This window comes from Desmodus rotundus, chromosome 1 (assembly GCF_022682495.2).
Source record: "Desmodus rotundus isolate HL8 chromosome 1, HLdesRot8A.1, whole genome shotgun sequence".
Lineage (NCBI taxonomy): Eukaryota > Metazoa > Chordata > Mammalia > Chiroptera > Phyllostomidae > Desmodus > Desmodus rotundus.
In genome coordinates, this window is record NC_071387.1 from 201,294,760 (window position 1) to 201,315,049 (window position 20,290).

At 40.1% G+C, this 20,290-nt stretch overlaps 1 protein-coding gene across 8 annotated transcripts in view; it reads right to left on the bottom strand.

Annotated features, from left to right (window-relative positions):
- Nucleotides 1-20,290, bottom strand: part of CPLANE1 (ciliogenesis and planar polarity effector complex subunit 1) — a 92,084-nt gene that overhangs the window by 42,368 nt on the left and 29,426 nt on the right. For 7 of the 8 annotated variants that reach the window (XM_053914393.2, XM_053914395.2, XM_053914394.2 and 4 more), the window contains 12 exons: nucleotides 19,026-19,243; nucleotides 16,491-16,655; nucleotides 11,788-11,926; nucleotides 11,020-11,129; nucleotides 10,707-10,865; nucleotides 10,485-10,593; nucleotides 8,645-8,936; nucleotides 6,151-7,060; nucleotides 3,647-3,795; nucleotides 2,879-3,042; nucleotides 2,289-2,368; nucleotides 1,547-1,626 (listed from right to left, as the gene is read on the bottom strand). In XM_053914393.2, the coding sequence (XP_053770368.1) occupies nucleotides 1,547-1,626; nucleotides 2,289-2,368; nucleotides 2,879-3,042; nucleotides 3,647-3,795; nucleotides 6,151-7,060; nucleotides 8,645-8,936; nucleotides 10,485-10,593; nucleotides 10,707-10,865; nucleotides 11,020-11,129; nucleotides 11,788-11,926; nucleotides 16,491-16,655; nucleotides 19,026-19,243 (2,575 nt within the window). The remainder of the gene's footprint in view (nucleotides 1-1,546; nucleotides 1,627-2,288; nucleotides 2,369-2,878; nucleotides 3,043-3,646; nucleotides 3,796-6,150; nucleotides 7,061-8,644; nucleotides 8,937-10,484; nucleotides 10,594-10,706; nucleotides 10,866-11,019; nucleotides 11,130-11,787; nucleotides 11,927-16,490; nucleotides 16,656-19,025; nucleotides 19,244-20,290) is intronic. The other variant, XM_053914397.2, reaches the window with a different exon arrangement.

Sequence of the window (20,290 nt, forward strand, 5' to 3'; positions counted from 1 at the left end):
TCTTGCACGCCCCTTACTGGGGACCTGGCCTGCAACCCAGGCATGTGCCCTGACTGGGAATCAAACCAGTGATCCTCTGATTTGCAGGCCAGCACTCAATCCATTGAGCCACACCAGCCAGGGCAAAAAAAAAGAAGCATTTTATACAAAATCTTTTAGAGGCTGAAAGTGAGCAACAACCACATCTTTCAATAATATAGCCACTACTTTTTTTCAGAAAAGACCGTTCTAAAACAATTCCTGTTTGTCCTTAACACACCTGTTAGAGGAACATCTTTCAATAATAAACTTAAAGGTGTCATACATGTGTACCTATGTTGCTTTTCAATGCTTCATGGTGTTTTCATTTTATTCTCACAGTTTTTGGTGAAAACATTTAGTAATTATTTCAAAATGGTACAGTAGGCATCATTTCATTCTCTTACCCATTTATAAAACAGGATAAAATGGTACAGTATCAAAAATCCTTACCTAGAAATTTCTGAACTTGTGTCTACACAAAATGAATCAGGAATGGTGTGTTCGGGATTTGAAAAGTCTTCAATCATACTACTATTAAGGATTAATAATCAATTAGGAACAAGATATTCTTCACATTATCTAAGGTACAACTGATTTAATGCTCAGCCACCTAAGAATCTAAACATCTCTAATTCTGTGATGTTTAGCTCATAATTACAATCTATTGACATTTGTTTCCATAGCAATTAGTCACAGATTCAAACCAAAGCAAAGACTGTGTCTGGACAGAGTAACATATCGACCTGCGCACTGCTGGCCTGACCACTCAGCCAGAGGTGATAAAATGGCAGGTGAGGCTGGAGAAGCCAGGCTGGCTGGGACTTCAGACACCCCTAGGGAAGACACAGGCCTTTGTTCAGAACACGACAGAGCCTGTCATCACGTCCAAAACCATAAGGACAAATTTTTGATGAACAGAAATAGCTACGTTACTTGTAAAGGCACACGGGATTAAATCTATTCTTTTTGTTAATTATTCACAGAATAACTGAACAAAATTTGTATATTAAGACAAAATCTAATTATGTTGCCTCTCTTATGTTAGGTAATTCTAAAAGTCTACAATTTTCAAACTTCAGCTCTCCTTGAAACAATAAGCTAGCCAGCAGAGCAGAGTGTATATACATCGGAGCCTTGAATGGTGTATAGTAATCATGCCACAACAGTGAAAGATTACATATATAAAATGATTCATGATGGTTCTTTATTCGGTCCAACAAAAGTGGAATCAGTATGTGAGGGTGGCTCCCGGACTAGCTGCTGAGCAAACGCTGGTCTACTTACAGCTACACCTTACTTTACGAAGGCTGATTGTGATGGGAGAACAAAAGGCACTTTAGATAGGGATTCATTTCACTCTGCTGAGGTTTAGGGGTGTAACATTTACTAAAAGTCAGCACTTCCAGTGCTCTGAACTGAAGTTACAACTTCACTAGGAAGGCAGTGTTGCCATGACATCCACGTTGTAGATCACAGGACAAAAATCTGTCCATCAAGTGACCCCTTCTACACTCTCCCTCCTTACCCTTTCTGTTCAGCTGATTTTTTCTCTGCATGTGTCTCCAGTGGTTCCTCCCTTGGACACTGAACCTCTCCCGCGGAGTGCTGTTAAAATTGACGGTGCCCAAAGGAAAAGAGGGGAGACAAATCGGTGTTACTGTCACAGGTATCTTGAGTTTCACTTAAGCCACTCACTCAGAGTGACAGCAGTTTCAAAACAAGTGAGAAACCAAAGCATTAAAATGTAGGCCTGGGCCTGCTCTGACCAGATCTTTACACTGTGCGAATTGCTTCTGGCCCCTCACCCTGGGCCACTGAGCATATTCCAGTACAGTGTATTTACAAATACATTACATACAGCCATCACTACATAAGTGGGTATGTTGTGAGAACGACTATGAAGGAATTGTTTCAGTAAATGGGAATGGTCTGTGTTCTACCTGGAAATCCAGTGTATTCAGTTTTGAGAAAACAAACAGTACATAGAAGTGCATGTTTGTGCAAAAGCTGCACATGACAGTTGAATTATATATTCTGAATAAAGAATACCTTCACACTTTTGATTATATTAATTTGCTACAGCACCTTATGAGGCGAGAATTTCATTGCCTGAAATGAGAAGACATCCTACCAATCACGGACCTCCCGTGAAAGACAAGCACGACCGACACAGCTGAGCTCTGCCATTCCCAGGGGGCCCGGCGGGGTGTTCTGAACAAAAACACTTCGGTGCAATTGAAACAACTCCCCACTAGTCACTGACTTACTTCTAAGAGCTGTGGGGAAGTCTGCACGCAGGGGGTGACAGTGGGACTTCGGAGACTTCCAACAGGTTTTTTAGCATTTTCTGTAGGGAAGTGAGGAGGAAAAGAAACTGACCGTTTGAAAAATAATCATTTTACTTTTTAGGTGGGTCAGGGATATTACAGAAAAATATTTAATAGCAGAAATATTTTATATTCTCCTTACAGAAACATTCTTTGAAAATACCTAGAGACAACCCCTCTTCATCCAGCAAATCTGAGATAAGCCTTGAGAGGCCTCAGATGCATGTGTACAGCTCGTGTAAAGCACCAAGGACTTCTGTCTTAGGGATACTGCCGAGGAAAAGTTCACAGGGCTGGCTCTCCGAAGAAAAGAGGGCCACAGCAACCACAGAGGCAAGGCACAGGGCCTAATGATTTAAATTCAGGTTAGGAGTTAATGTGTTCAACATTTCATGAATATCGTTTTAATTTTTGGTTTTAGGCTATTATAAACATAATTTAGATATAAGATTAAATAAGTTACTGAGGATAATCATTCACCAATTTCAAATTAATAAAGCCAAACAAAAAGATTAGCCATGTGAACTAACCTTCATGGTTTGATGGGTATGTATTCATTTCCTCCTGTGTAAACGTTTCTATTCCTAAAAGATCCACATCAATATCTATAAATTCTCTTTCAGTATCATCAGTGACAGAAATAATATCATTGCATTCTTTTATTTCAGGCGTTTTGGCTTCAACGGGCACCCTACTGACAAAAATGAAGCAGCTAAAATTACAAGTCATTCTTGGAAACAAAGAGCTTGCTTTCAATTGATTCCATTCATTGAAAAAGCACAAACTTAGTTTTTCTATTTGCACAGTCTTTTGTGTTTTTACCCATGTCCAGTCCACAGCAGAAGCTCAATAAAAGGCTACACAATGAATGGCTGAATGTCCCCATTGTTATTTATTCAAAATATTAGAATAAGGTCAATTTATCCAAATCTGCCATTCTCACGTAGGACTCTCCCAGCCTTGGGATTCAAAGGCATTACTCAAGCATTGCTTCAAGTGTAAGAATGGATGAAACGATTGGTTCAATTTCCTCTGACAGGGACAATCACTTAATACAATAAAGGGCTCTCTCAGGATGAATTCGTTCCTCTCTCAGAAGACGGAAGACAGAGTAACAGGGCAGAAATATATTTTGCAATGACTTGTTAAAGCACTTCTGAAAGGACTCACTTCCTGGTTTCCCAGTTCAAAGAAATACTTACTCCTTTAACTTCCAGGCATTCGATTCTTCCCTTAAGCCCAACCACCATCAAGAAAGGTATCACCCACTGAACAGAAGCCTGTAATCAGCAACTTACTTCAAGATGCTTTGACGAGCTTCATCGTGACCGTGTCTCTCCTCGGGCCCACCATGAGTGGGTCCTGCTGCCATGCAGCCAGCATCGGTCTTGGGGTCACTCTCAGCGTTGGGTCCACTCTGACACCCAGTGGAAGGACTTTCTGGAACCTAAAACAAGCCATTTGTAGGAGATTTCATTATTGAACCCCACACTTTTCATTTTGTCTTTACAGTAATAATACTTTCTACAGAATTTCTCCTGGTTAAGTTTCTTATTCCTTTGTCAAGTATAGAGTACACACCTACAACTCAATATTTGATGTCGAAGCAATGATCAAGTCTTTATTCCACCCGGAAAACACAAACCTGACTACCTAAATAGTACTCAAAAGAAACCAGCCTTACAGACTTGTGAGGTAATCAGCAATGTTTTCAGGCCACCGAGACACTAGTAATAAAAACGCAACATGGCTTTCATTTAATTCTCTTTACAATATAATAAAGACATTAAGTAATTACTCCAAAATGACATAGTAGGCAAATATAGAGAGAGCTAAAAATACAATGGATATAGATCTTTTATTTCTTTTTTACATATTTAGGTATGCACTACCTAGAAACACAAATTTCAGCAACAACAAATATCACAGTATCTTAAAAACTACCTTAGGATAACACAGACTGATCTTTTAAAAAACCTGCAAAAAAAAACCCGCAAAAAAAAACCCCCTCAAAAAAATAAAACACATACACACCCTTCATCTCCTAGAATAAACTATTTTTGAATGAAAGTTTTTAAAAATAGAATGCAGAATGAGAATATGGAGGGGGAGGTTAACTAAGGTGACAGAGAGGTTGCTGAGCTCCCCTCCACCCACAGACACACTAAATGCACAACCACACACACAGCAATTGCCGCTGAAAGAAACCCATAATGCAGTGCACTCCTACTCCTCGGGCAACTGAGCGAATACTCACACTGAAACGGGCAGGAAAGGTCGAGCTGCACACACCACGCACCCCGCCCCAGACACAGGGCCTACTCCCTGCTTCTCTCTCAAACCTCTGTTAAGGTTTGGACCCCACATGTAGCACCCCAACTTTTAAGACTCCCATTTGAGAGACAGGATCCCAAAACACATAGCTGTGAAAGTCAGGGAGGCTCGCATCTGTGAGCCCCACAAGACCGCAGCAAACCAAGAAACCAGTTTGGCAGGTGTGTGCGCATCACCACAGCTCTCCCCACTGGGCTCAGCCCAGAGAGGCAGGCAGGGACACCCAGTCCCGGCTCCTCCTGGAATGGGTCTGCCTGCACGTTGTGCGCGCTGCTGCCTAAGAGCCAGGCTTCTAATTTAGCACACGTCTAGGGGCTGGTTAGGACCCTTCCCAGGACCAGGAAAGCCGATGGCCACCTCCCACCCCGCCTTCACTGCCTTGCCCTGAAGTGGCCGGGATCCCCCTAGAAGGAGCTTGCATACACATCTGGCTCCTACGTTTGCAGCTGCTGACTGAGAGACGGGTTCCCAGGTTACCTGTCTCTGAGAGCCAGTGGGGCTCACCTTCATGAGTCCCGCAGGGCTGCAGCAAACCAAGCAGCAGCTCCTCCTGGGTGCAAAGGCACCCCCTGTGGCTACAGACCCGGGCCCCATAGCTAGAGCCAGTGGACACCCACCTCCTGTTCCTCCACAGCAGGGCCTTCACTACACACTTTGACTCATGCTGACTGAGGGTCCGGCTTTCCATTGGCCTGCATCTTGGCGATAAATGTGGTTCACCCCATGGGACACTGAGAGCCCCTTGGAGCCACTAAGAACAAAGGAGGAGGCTTGGACAATCACAAAGGTTTCAGGGACAACCAAAAGCCCAAGGCAGGCTGACTGACAAGACGCCTCTCCTACACAAGGCCACCCTGTACAGCCTGGGGGAGGTGCTGTTTCATCTAACATGCAGGAGCCAACACAGGGTCAAAGAGATGAGGGACCTAAGGACTACGTTCCACACAAATGAATGAGATTAATCTCCAGAAACAGATCTTGTAATAGCACTTAAAATAATCTTTTCCCTTTATTTTATAAACAGACACAAAACCACAAAACCTACTAGCCTCTATGGAAGTACTTTTACTCTAATTAATTACTTTTAAAAATTTGCTCTGGCTGGTGTGGCTCAGTGGATTGAGTGCAGACCTGCAAACTAAAGGTTTGCTGCTTCGATTCCCAGTCAGGGACCTGGGTTGAGGGTCAGGTCCCCAGTAGGGGGAGCATGAGAGGCAACCACACATTGATGTTTCTCTCTTTCTCCCTCCTTTCCCCTCTCTAAAAATAAATAAATAAATAATCTTTTAAAAAATTTAGAGGAACCACTTGAAGCAAAAAAAAAAAAAAAAAGAGGTGTAATACAGATTATAATCAATCTTGTCATTAACTTCATTTCTTAGTGATCAATAGATGGGGAAATATAAATATAGTTTTAATCTAAAAAGAGAATTCTCCTTTGTATGTAGTAAACAACATAAGGACTCACCTTAACAATGGCATTGTTTGCCTGGTAGGTAGCAAGATAGGGTTGTTGCAAAAGCCACAAGGATGTAAGGATGGCAGCTGTGGAGGTCCGCACACGAAGGACGGGGCTGCGCCCACAGGGTGCCTCGGGCAGTCCCAGAGCGCAGGGCAGCCTGCGATCGGCCCACCTGACCATCCACTCCAGCAGCCTCCGTAGACTGCCTGGGGTGTGACTCAGCGCTGGAGGAAGGTCCTCTGCGGGGTTAATGTCACTGTACCGAATTGCTTCGAAAATACATCTTCTACTCTTAATGGACTCGGGAGTCCAAAGAACAGAGTTCATCCGTCTCTGGATTACAGGTTTCTCTGTACTGTAATCTTGTATTCTGTAAACTGACTTTTGTTTTAAACCAAACAATCCACTCTTTCCTTCCCTTTTATTAACTTCATTCCAAGGGTTCGCTAAAGAAGGTCTGACCCCTCGACTAACCATGACGGAAGCTGTAAGTGCCTGGCTTTCTGATTGTTCAGACTCATGGGACTCTGGAGCAACAGCAAAGCAGGAGCCGGCTCTGAATACGTTCTGGTTTCCGGGTTTGCCCTGACGTGTGTTTAATGTTGTATGTATATCAAAAAGCAAAGGGTTAAGTTCATGTTCTCTAAGATGTCCAGAAAAACTGGTTAGAAATGGAATGCCAGGATCCTTGGAACCACCCATGTCTCTTTCAAGAATATAACTCAAAAAGAGATCAAGGAACTTCATATATTCATCATCATCACGTTCAAATTCCCAAACACCTATTACAGGAAGTGCATTTTGTAATAACTTTTCATCATCTTCTTTTCTGTTAAGATTTTCTTTCTGATTACCTATTTTCTCTTTATCATTGGGCTTAGCAATCAATGCAAATTCCATATGATTTGGAGCATTTCTACAACAAAGAAAATTAGAAAGGACAATATTAAAGATCATTTAATCACTAAAATTCTTGACAATAAAAATTCTTTCCACTGATTAAGTCATATTATGTTTTTTATGCCTCGATTACCTATCTTTCAAACCAGGGCGTTGGATTAAAGCATATATCTCTTAAGTGTTTACTAGAGCTGAATATTCTGAATCTAAAAAAAATCACACATTAATATTAAAAGGGAAAATTTGTGTTACAAGAGATTAAAACGTGTTCGCAGAAATTTCCCTATTAAAAAACATGAATGCTGCCCTGGCCGGTGTGTGTCAGTTGGTGGGAGCATTGTCCCATGAACTGAAAGTCTGCAGGTTCAATCCCCAGCCAGGGCACATACCTAGGTTGTGGGTTCAACCCCCAGGCAGGCTTCACACGGAAGGCAGCGGATCAATGTTTCTCTTTCACACAGGGTTTATCTTTCTTTCCCTCTCTCCCCCCTCCTCTCTCCCCCTCCCTCTCTCTCTAAAAGCAATGAAAAAATGCCCTCAGGTGAGAATTAAAAAAAAAAACATGAATGTTATTCTGGGGGGCGGGGAGTCCTAATAGGCTAGAGGACAAATACAATAAAAACCACAAGGCACCAGCACACATTAGTCTGCGGTTCTTGTCCCCCTCTCGCATCCACCCTCCTCAGCGCCAGTACGATGTGCTCGAACAAGCGGGACTGCCCTCGGATTCCGTACCATGAAAAGCATGGGGGTTTTTAAACACTGTCTACTGCTATTAAACTGTTGGGCAGGCGCATTAACTGCCAACCATAATTATTTTTAAATCTGTTTTCGGTCAACATGGTCCTTAGGGCAGAACACAGATCCCTGGTTCCCTAAAAGAGAAATAAAAGGTTCCTGAGGCACCTGGGCTAAGTCCCCACCTCTGTGTCTCTCCTTATTACAAATGTGCAACAGCAGCCTTCAGGGTATTCCAAACGGAAGCTGTTTGGTAAAGCGAGCACACCACGTATATGGTTTCAGCAGATGTTTGAAGTGGATGGAATTACCTCACTTAAGCAAGATCATGGTCAATTACATAGTCTTTCAGTCATGAGAAGGATAACTTACATTTCAGATACTAGAATTGTAAAGAAAAAAAATCTGCTTAACTCACAGTAACAGGGGTTTAAATAACAACACTCTCTCAATAATTTATGGGCAAGTTCCAAAAATGAATGTGCAATTTTCTTCCCTGGAAACTTAAAAAAAATGACATAGCTAACCCAGTGATCCTAAATTCATTAAGCCTCACGTATACTAAAGAATTAAAAGTCTTCCAGTGAACTCTAGGATTTAATCTAGTCATCTGATTTTATACTTTCAGGTGACAAAACTATTTCATCTCTCAATAATAGTTTCAGTACATTTTCAAGTGTACAGTCCCGTTTCACATTCCTAATGTCCTTGGGAGGAGGCAGGGGAGCGCCTCTTCCCATTATTAGTACAACCAGTGAGGTTGCTGGGACCAGAAATCAGCTCATCAGTTGCCTGAAAATATTGAAGACGTTTTTTTTTCCAAAGGAAGTGAATGCTTGCTATTAAGAGATCTCCATTGTACCTTTCAGAGAACTGTGTCCTACTTTTTTCTTCCACCGACAGAGCTTCAGAGACAGTATCTGCGTCACTGTGGACCAGAGAGCTGCCCAGGTCGGTGAGTGTGCTCCTGCTCAAATTAGTCCCCAGGGAAAACCTGTCAAAACCTGCGCCCTCAGCCGGCTGTTCTTCTTCAACTGGTTCCCATATGTTCGTCTCAACAGCACCTATGTTTCTCTGCACACGCCTTAGGACTTTCACCCTCACTTTGTCGATGGAGTGCATGAGGACAGACATCACTTCCTCAGTGTGGGGACCTACAAAGAAGAGAACAAAAAGCTTTCCAGTTCACTGAAATGCTCCAATGCAAGCCACAAGGGGACCCAATTCTGGTCCCTCTCCTGGGGACATAAAATCTAACTGACAATGGAGGCTTTATTTTCCCATTCTTACAGATCATGCTTTCATCAGTATTCATTAGAAAGCCAGCGTCCATAATTTAAGGTAGAACTGCAGAAGCTAGAGAAGGTCCATTAAAGAACAAGGGGGGCAGCCCTGGCCAGGTGGCTCAGCTGGTTGGAGCAACGTCCCGATGGTTTGATCCCCAGTCAGAGCACATGCAGGAGTCAACCAATGAATGCACGTGTGGGCAGAACAAGAGGTGGATGTCTGTCTGTCTGTCTGTCTGTCTGTCTCTCTTTCTCTCCCTCCCTCTCTAAAATCAACTTAAAAAAATTTTTTTTAAATAAATAAAAGGGACAGAACCCAGACTACAAAAAGTGTACCCTGGAAAACAAAAATTAAGAAGTAATTTAATCAGCTCAAAAATCAGAAGAATGATTGTAAAAAGAATCACTAATATGTTTTCTAGTTCCACAGACTGATAAATAAGAGAAAAATGAGTATAATTTTAGCCAAAGAAACAAGGACACCTTTCTAACTTCAATTAATGGGAAACAGTAAGGAGGAAAGTTTTTTGAGGCTGCCTATTAAATTTTAAACATTAATACATAAACAAGACATTTTAGACAATGTCAAAAAAGTCTTCAGAAAAATATAAATCACAAATATAAGTATATTAATGAAATAATGTGCAACCATAGGACAGAACTAGACTTAAATACTAGATTACAGTTCTAACAATGTGGGTAATTTGAATTCTTTAAAAATTTCCACAACATGGTCACTGTACTTAATGCTACTGAACTCTACACTTAAAATGGTAAATTTTATATTATGTATATTTTACCACAATAAAAAATAATTTCCACAAGGATATCTGGAATGAATAGGATAAAATTAGAAGCATAAATAACCATAAAGAGAAAGGAAGAATACTAGTTTTCAATAAAGTACCTACGTCGTGCAAAGCACTATATGCTCATTTTATATATTTTATCTTATTTAATCCTTTCAGAACATATTTGTAAAGCTACTGTTAACACAGTCATTTACAAATAAGGAAATGAGGCCCAGAGAGACTGAGCTATTTAGTTACTAAATGACAGAGCCACGACATGAAGCCAGGCCTTTTGTCTGGTGCCCTGTGATGGGAAAGTGCCCCTGCCTTCTCATACCCCTGTCTCAGAGGGGAGGAGAAATGCACAAGCACTAGGAAAGCAGTGCTTTCAAAACACAGCGAGCCCTGGTTGGGTAGCTCAGTCAGTTAGAGCATCATCCACATGCACCAAGGTTACGGGTTTGATCCCCAGTCAGGGCTCATACAAGAAGCAACCAATGAGTGCATAAGTAAGTGGAACAAATGTTTCCCTCTCTCTCTCTCCCTCTCTCTCTAAAAATCAATAAATTAAAAATATGAGAATTTTCCGCAGTTTTTCTATCAGATGTTAAAGAAACGACAGTACCTTTCACAACACAGTGCCCGAGTCTCTGTTGAAGAGAGTGGTATTTTTCTCTTAAAGGAACTCTTATGTCCTCAGGATTGGGAAATGCTTTCACAAAAATCTCTGCTACCTTTAGAAAAATTGAAAAGTGAGTTGTGTGAGCAACAACATTCTTAACCAAAATAAAAAACCTTTAAAGTCTCTGGTTCTGACTTAGTGAACGCCCACCTCCACTCACATTACCTGTCGGATTGGTGGCAGTTCGGCGATGAGGCTCAGAATCAGGTCCTGAGTGAGCTCTTCGATATTAAAGAACCGAGAGAAAGGCAGCATTCTGCAGGCCCACTCCACAGCACTGAGGCAGCGCTCCACCACACAAGAGTCACACTCCACTTGGAGATCCTAAATGGGTATTGAAAGAATTCATTTCCTGTTCACTTTAGATAGGCAGGCCAGAATAAATTCAAAATTTTTTTGCTACAAACAGTAAAATCAGGTGATAATTTCACAAGTAATACTTGTTCATTTTTCCTTATTCTTTTACAAGGCAAATTACCTTCTTTCCCTCCGCGTCTTCTCTTGCTTTCTGATACTGTCTGCAACTATAGGATAACTTATCCCGGACGTGCAGCATCCAACACAAAGCACAGAGCTCCCGGAAGCAGCCTGAAGCAGGAGCACAAATACGAGACGAGACTGCATGAGCTCACGCACTGGCAGAACAACCCACCTCTCTCTGCTTGTCACCGTTTCAAAATGAATGCATGTTGTTGATTCTAAAAGCAGCATATGTCATTATCAACACCTTATATAAAAGTTACAGACAACCTTCCAGGATTGTTATGTACAATATATTACTCTAGAATATTTCATGCATGTCAATTGCATAAAAATACTGAGAACATTGTTAAAGAGTAAATAAATGTGTTTACTGGTAGTTTACTTGCTTTAAACTTTATAGTATATTGTAGATAGTTTTCAAGCCAATACAAACAGCTGTACTTAATACTGTACAGTTAATTTATTTGGAAAATCACTTATAGGTAAGCATTTAAGTTTAAACATTTAATACTAAAACATAATTTCCAATATCAAACAATTTCCTTTATTGAAAGCAATACATGTACATAAAGATACATAATACTATATTATGCTGTTTTATTTTTTCTTCACCTAATATATCTTGGATATCTTTCCATGGTGGCAATATACACAGTCTTTTCATTGCCAGTAGAGTATGGAAACTTCCCCAAATCACATGTAAAATATATCATTACTAATATTAGGGCCTGATTTTTAAGCAATCAGTTTGTTTTGGACAAACCTATTGCTTTAATGGAAACTTCATCAAGCTTCTTGTCTCCAGCTGCTCCAGGTCGAAAGAATGCTACACCTCCTATACAATAATTAAGTAATGACTGAGGAAAAGGACTCAGTGAAGGAAGGGACCCTTTCATTCGAATCTGAAAGTAAAGAATGATAAAATATAGTGTCAGTTGCACATATCAGTTTTTAAAGAAACTAAAGCAACAAACAGCAGGCAAAGATAAACCACAGAGAGTGGGATGCACAGCACAGTTCCTATACTATGCAAGAAAATAGCCCCGGAATCAGCTGCATTTTCAGAAATGTAGCTCACAACTTTAATTTTTTTAAAAGATTTTATTTATTTATTTTTAGAGAAAGGGGAAGGGAGAGAGAAAGAGAGAGAAAAACATTGATGTGCTAGAGATATATGTTGCCTCTCACATGCTCCCAACTGGGGACCTGGCCTGCAACCCAGGCGTGTGCCCTGACTGGGAATCAAACAAGCAACCTTTTTGTTCACAGGCCGGCACTCAATCCACTGAGCCACACTAGTCAGGGCCCACAGTTTTAATTCTGAAATTCACCAGGTTCAATCTCAAGAGAGAAAAAAAGATTTAATCAAATTACCTACTTGTCACTCAGCTATGATTGTATAAAATTAATTTAACATTTTTTCCTTTCTCCAAAGGCATGATAAGGAAAATAAATTTAACTAACTTTCATCTAAAATAAAACTATGTGTAGTACCTAAAACAAATACAAAAAAAGAGGTAGATCTACATGCATAACTTTTGAAAAACTAATCCATAAAGGACAGAATTAGAAAATCACCGTTTGGCAACCCCTAATAAAATAAGGACTCTAGCAAGAATCATCAACAAATGCTAAACTAAGGAAAAAGGTGGTGGTTGGCGGCGAACGTGACAGTGGGTGGGACTGACCCAAACTCACTGACCCGTCTCGCAACCACTGAAAGTGATATGAGGTGAAGGGCTTGAGAAGCACTAGTCACTGTTACAAAATGGTCATGGGGATATAAAGTCCAGCACAGGAAATATGGTCACAACTATGTACGGTGCCAGGTGGGTACCAGGAATATTGGGGGGACCACTTTGTAAAGTATGTGATCGTCCAACCACTGTGCTGTATACCTGAAACTAATACAAAATATCACATGTAAATTGCAATTGAAAAAAAAATATTTAAATAATAAAATACGGAAAACACACACACACATGCATGTATTCATACACACACATGGAAAGAAAGCAAACTGGAGAAAGATGAAACAATATCCAAGAAACAATATCAAAGAAACTTAAAATCTGGTGATAGATTCTTTTTACTTTCACATTTTTAAGTTTCCATAACAAAAAGTTTTACAAAACACTTGTCCCACATTTTCATGACTTACTTGTTATGCCACCAGGGAAGTAGCTGTTCTATATAGTTTTTAAATAAGGATTTTTTAAAAAGAGTTTTAGATCTATAGAAAAAGTGCAAAGATAGTAGTACAGGGTGTTTCCATCCACTTTCCTCTATTATCGACAGCTTACATTAGTACGCTGCATTTGCTATAATTAATGGACCAATACATTGCTACATTATTAACTATCGACCATACATTATTCAGATTTCCATAGTTTTTACTTACTGTCTTTTTGGTATTCTATAATACCCTCTAGCACACCACATTCCATTTAGACATTATGCCTCCTTAGGAACTTTTGGCTATGACAGTTTCTCAGACTTTTCTTGTTTTGTTTTGTTTTTTTATTTTAGTTTTTACTTCTAAGTCTACATCCTAAGTAAACTTAGCCAGGTACTTTTGGTAAATAAAAGCTTTTAAAATGTATATAAATACATCATTAATTTTTTTTCATACTAATATCATGTCAAATGGGAATCTATAACCTGAAGAGAGCTGGTGAAATTGCTCATATTTGCATGAAATATTTAGGAAAGATACATAAGTACAGTGGTTGCCTACGTGGATTGGGAGTCCAGGATGAGAAGGAAACTCACTTTTCACTAATCTTGATTACCACTGGCCTCCATGATTTCTGATGAGAAATAAGCAATTGATCTTATCCTGTGTACATGATGAATGGCTTCTCTTGTTGCTTTCAGGATTTTCTTTTGGTTTTTGGCTTTTGACTTTTGACAGTTTGACTATGATGTGTCTAAGAATGGGTCTCCGAGTTCATGCTACTTAAGAGTTGTTTGAGCCTCTTGGAAATGTAGACTGATGTTTTTCATCAAATTTGGGGCATTTTGAGCCATCACTTCTCTAAAGTCTCTTTCTGTCCCTTTCTCTCCTCTCCTTCCAGGAATCCCATTTGAGTACTGTGGTATGCCTGAGAGTGTCCCACAAGTCACCAGCCTCTGTTCATTTCTCGCCACCCTTTTTCCTTTCTGTTCCTCAGACAGCATAATCTCAACTGACCCGTCTTCCAGTTTGTGGATTCTCTCGCTTGCTCTGATCTGCTGTGGAGCCCCTCCAGTGAACTTTCAATTCAAATATTGTACTTTTCAGCTCCAGAATTTCAATTTGGTCTTCTTTAAAAAATAATTTCAATCTCTTTATTGCTATCCTCTTTTTAGTGAGGTATCATTCTCATTCATCCCTTTAGTTCTTTAGAAATGGTTTCTTTATTAACATATTTAAGATAGCTGATTAGAATCTTTGTCTAGGCAGTCAACATCTGAGCTTCCTCAGGGGCAGTTTCTATTGATTGCTTTTCTCCCATGGGTGTAAGCCATACTTTCAAGTTCTTGAATAAATGTTCTCTGGATTTTTGCAAGTCTTTGGTTAATATCTAGAGTCCTAAAAAAGTTAATCCTGACAATTTGTGCCAATATTCCCATTGTTTTGCAAGAAGAGCAATGTTTTAGATGTCCTTACTCCGCCATTTTCACTGACACCTTCATTAGCTCTTTTGAATTACACTAGGACATGCACCAGGCTTATTCAGGTTGTTGGCAGAATTCCGTTCCATGTGATTATAAGACTGAGGTCCCCTGTTTCCTTGCTGGCTATAGGCTGGGAGCATTCTCCATTTCTAAAAGCTGCCTTCATTCCCTGGCCTTCAGCCCTCTTAAGCCAGCAGGTGAGCCGAGTCCTCAATCTTCTAGTCTCCCCGTTCACCTCCTTTCTCTGGCCTTCCTTTTGTGCCGAGTCTCACTAGATGTCTCTTCTTTCCTTTAAGGGCTTTTGTAGTTACACTGGGCCCACCAAAATAAACCAGGGTAATTTCCCTATTTTAAGGTACTCAATTAGTACCTTACTAATTGGAACTAGAACCCAATTAGTAGTACTAGTTCCATCTGTAAAGGTCCATCATACCACATTAAGGCATTACTAGAATTCTGATTATCACTTGCACCATGCTTTAACAAGTAATTTAGTACTTGTAAAAAATTTTTACAAGGAGGAATGTCTTCAGCTGTGGTGCTGATTTTAACAGAAGCCACAGTCTTTACATGCTAGTTGACTTAACTGAAACCAGATTAAGTGAGATTATTGTCAGCAGTTGGTAAGATCAACCTTCAATGCAAATATAATTTATAACTTTAAAAAAAGTTTTCTACAATAGCCCTGGCTGGTGTGGCTCAGTGGATTTGAGTGCCAGCCTATGAACCAAAGAGTCAGTTTGATTCCCAGTCAGGGCACATGCCTGAATTTCAGGTGAGGTACCCAGCAGGAGGTGTGTGAGAGGCAACCACACATTGATGTTTCTCTCCCTCTCTTTCTCCCTTCCTTCCCCTCTGTCTAAAAATAAATACATAAAAATCTTTAAAGATTGTTTTCTATAATACACAATTTAAAAATAGTTTCCTATAACTAACAGGTTCAATATATTGAAACTATTAAAATCAATCTTTCAGTAATAGAGGAAAACTCTTCGTTCTCCTTAGTAAAAATACTTAAGAAACTTGGGGGATGATAAGTTATTGGATGAATACAAATATTTCTCTCTAAAAAAGACTAATTTCAAAAACAACTTGATAAACAACTTCTCAGAGCCTCTCTAAGGGGTCTGTCCTACTAAAAAAAAGTTGTAGATTTCTTATTTTAAAGGTAATAATCAAGGGCCAAATTAAGGATATTTGGGGCTAATATTTACTTCCACATTCACAGAGAGACAGACCCCAGGCGTACAAAGGACTTGTAGCTGGATAAGGGACACAGAGCAGATGTCCCATGGGGCTGCAGATCAGATAAGAATGCAGCTCCAGCCTGGTGACAGTCAGTGTAGGAGCCCCAGAGTCTCAATGAACTGCTCGTCTCAGCAGATAGCAGGGGAGAATGGCGGGTGGAGACCGCTGAAGGGAAACACAGAGCCAGGAGCTAACTCTAAGCCTCCATGATCTGACCTCACGTAAGCACCACAGAACATAGGCAATACCTCAGGAAGAAGTCAGAGAAAACCATGAACTGAGTTTAAATCCTCAGTGATTGGAGTGGGGGGAGAAATGTAATGGAAACTACCTGAAATTAACTGACTGGGTTAGACTTTCTGCTGTTAGGCCGGATGGGACTAACAGAGACCCAGTCCAGAGTCCTCACCTTTCAGCAGAAAGAACCTGGTCTGTCTAGATTGCTCATTGCTAATAAATCTCAACATGGATCTATAGGGCAGGGCCCCTAGGGGAAATGTCACTATTACTGGTGTTAATAAATAGTAGCATATTTAAGTAGGCTGAGCAGGCCCATACCTTCTGCATGACCTTGTGGGCCCGCCGCAGACGCAGGAGGTACCACTGAGCTGCAGGGAAGGAGCAGCGCGCTGCCCGGAAGAGCAAGAGGAGGCGCTGGAGGACACCAGACACCTTCTGGCGATTCTCTTTTTCAGCTTTTAAAAGGAGATCATCACCATCTTCCTGAAGAAGATAAAACAACCAAATTTTATAGCCAGCCATATGAGAATTTTTTTTTTAAAGATTTTATTTATTTATTTAGAGAGGGGAAGGGAGGGAGAAAGAGGGAGAGAGAAACATCACTGTGTGGTTGCCTCCCACACGCCTCCCACTGGGAACCTGGCCTGCAACCCAGGCACGTGCCCCGACTGAGAATCAAACCTGCAACCCTTTGATTCTCAGGCCGGCACTCAATCCACTGAGCCATGCCAGCCAGGGCCCATATGAAAATTTAAAGTGTTAAAGTGAAAATAAAGATAGTACATCTCAAATCAGAACATTTCTGGAGATTTATAAAAAAAAATGTTGAGGCATGGCCTCAGAGATTTCAACTATAGCTATTCCCAGTGCCAAGAACACACTTCTCTCTCCTCAAACAAAGTGAAGGGCTAACTTGACCCCAACCCTAAACCCTCCGCCACGACTCCTGACTCCATGGGAAGAACGTTACAGGGAGAGCTCCTTCCAAGCAGAATGCCCTTTCCTACCTCTGCCTGGAAAAATCGTTCTCATGTTTCAGTGTCACCTCCTCTGTGAAGCCCTCCCACTGTGCTGCTCTGGCACTTTGCTCAGACCTCTCTGTTACAGCTTTTACTAATTCACTCTGTATGTTTTACGTATGTTTCCCACGACACTGAGAACTGCCCCGGAGCAAAGGCCTCCTCGTTTGTCTTTGTGTTATCATTATACACAGAATAAAGTCCAACATGTAGGAGAAGGGTCCAATAAACATTTGTTGAAATACACCATTCAAGTCAGTAGCTAAAGATTAATTTCCCCCAAAGTGAGATAATATTATAAACATCTGCTTCCAGCTACTGCCACTGTGTAAAGTGTTCTGTTTTCAACCAGGTATCTGCCCCTCCCCTACACAGTCCATATGATTCAGGGGGAGCTGGTCCTGTATTCCCAGCTTCCAGGGAAGGCTAAGCAGGCCCTGCATTATCCCTAGCCAAGGTCACTGACTCAAGGACAGGCAAGTGACCTCAGTCAGTCTCAGAAGAGTGAATCTTAGGACTCCTGCTTGGAATGCTGGGAGAGAAATACTTTCACAGCTTTTCTTTTACCCCTTCCCTCTCCACGGCCATGGACAAGGTGTCCTTCGAAGGTGCTGGCAGCCATCTTGCTCCCACAAAGGGAGCCAGCCTTAGGAGCTGACACCTTAGAAAGCAAAGTAGAAAGAACCCATCTTTGGTGGCATAACTGAGCCAGAAGGCTGTCCCCTGCCACACACTGAGCTCCTCAATGAGGCCAGTTGATTTTGACTAAGTTTTCTACTACATACTTCTAACCCAAAGGATTCTGATGGATATAGAATGACAATTAGTAGAAATCCTACCACTGAGGTTTATTTTAACAAAAATGGTAAAATGAAGCACTACTAAGGATAGTAACCACTTAACTAGTATCAGCATAACATATCCAAAAATATCTTCAATGTGATGCCAATTTCCACACCAAATGCTGAAGCCTCAATATGAGAGGAAAGATGAATCACTGAGAAATTCCACAACTATTTATTACTTCTGTTTGTAATATATTACATTTGAAATATTTTAACCTATTGAAATATAACTCTAAATTTAGCAATTGAGACTATAACTCTAAAAAAGGAAAAAAGTAGATACAGATATAAATTGCTAAAGTGAAACAATGAGTAGTAAAGAAACAATACTAGAATCACTTCAAAATATTAACCAAATATTAAAATAATTTAAATGTAAATAATTTATATCAACACTTGAAATCTTAAAACCAGCTAATTGTAATGTTATGATTTTCAATAAGAGCAGAGGAGAAGTTCCTGAGAAGAATACAGTATTGCTATTTATAAAACAGAACTACCAGTTGAATAGTGCAGGAGGAAAAAAAAGACCTTTCAAATCAAAGGAAAATCAAAATAAGTCTTTCAGAAGAGGCAAAGACAATGAGGAAAATACAACGCTTAAATAGTGTATGGTTTCCAAATCCCAATATCTGCTACTTTGTTACCCTAAACAAATGACTATGGTTTTAAAATCTGGATCTAGAGAAATGTCTCTCAATTTTGTTTTATTATTGCAATAATTTTAACATTTATTGAATACGCAGTAGGTCCTAGGGCCTAAGGTAAAAGGCCTTTACACATAATCCTCGCAGTAATGCTACTGGAAGTCTTATCACCTTCCGTATTTTACTTAAACAGGTTAAGTACACTGTGTAAAATTATAGAATTAATAAACAGCAAAGATGGGATCCAGAAGTTTGTCTTCAGAGCTTGCTTTTTTTTTATTATCAAGTTGATTGTTTTGAAAACTGGACGAAATCCACTTTAAATGAAAAGGGCAGGCTTACTTCGCTAAGAACAGCTGGCTGAGGACAATACAGTGGAGGAGCTGGAAGATACAAGCCGACCGGCACTAAGCCCCAGAGTCTCTTGCTGAAGTCCTTGGCCGAGTTCACCAGGAGCTGAAACGTCTCCGAGAGAATGTCTGCATCAGCCATAACTGCTGCTTTCAGCACTTCTTGTAATGAACCCAGCAGCAGGTTTACATCTTCCTCCTCAATGGGATCTACCCGACACAGAATTCGGCAAAATAGTAACAATTAACATTATACTTCTCATTCTGAAGAAGCTGTCAAAAATGAACCTATTTTGTTGACACGCACACATCCAAACTTCTAGATACAAACTTAATAACTATTCTGTTACTTTAAGATTATAAGCAATAATAGCACAAATACTTTTCCAAAATTATATGACATTGTAACAACAACTATATAACAAAAATATTTTTGAAATATAGTCCTGAGTCAAAAATAAATTTAAAAAAATATTAGTACAAAAAAAAGAATGTCAAGAAAGACACCAAAATATACAACATTATGTGAAGGCAGTGGGAAAGTAATAGTGATTTTTTTTTTATTTCTCTTATTAGTCCATCATAGTACTTTTATTATAAAAGTTAATAACAATGACTTAGAATATTTTAAATATACTTTAAGGTATAGAATGGAATATGAAAACACTCAGGTACTGACTTTTCATCCTTGTCTGATATTAACATTTTCGCTATATTCAAATTATATTTTTAAAAAATAAAATGTTGCAGATATAGCTGAGACTTCTATGTATGAATCATATTCCACTCCCTTTCTCAGAAGGCTGCCACTCGCCAGAACTCGGTGAGGACGTCCTGAAACTCCTATCACACATACGTTGTGTTTTCCTGTTTATACTTTCTGAGGCTTATACTCTCTGTGTCCCCATTCTTTTAACTCCTCTGTCATATTTCCCAATTCTTTTCTTTGTATCTATTTTTGTAGGTATTTTATCTTTATATATCCTTCGTGTGTATTTGTATAGAGAGTTCAAATTCATTCTCCAGTTCATTAACCATCTGCTGAGTTTTTTGTCTTTAAATTGGTTTACTGAGGTATAGTTTACATACACTCAAGGTCATCCTTTTTAAGTACACAGTTCAATGAGTTTCCACAAATCTATACAGCCCTGTAGGAACATCTCCCTCACTCACAAAGTTGTCTTATACCCCAATGCTCTGAAGTCCCCCCTTACTCCAAGGCAACCACTGATCTGTGTCCCAACCCTGCAGTGTTGC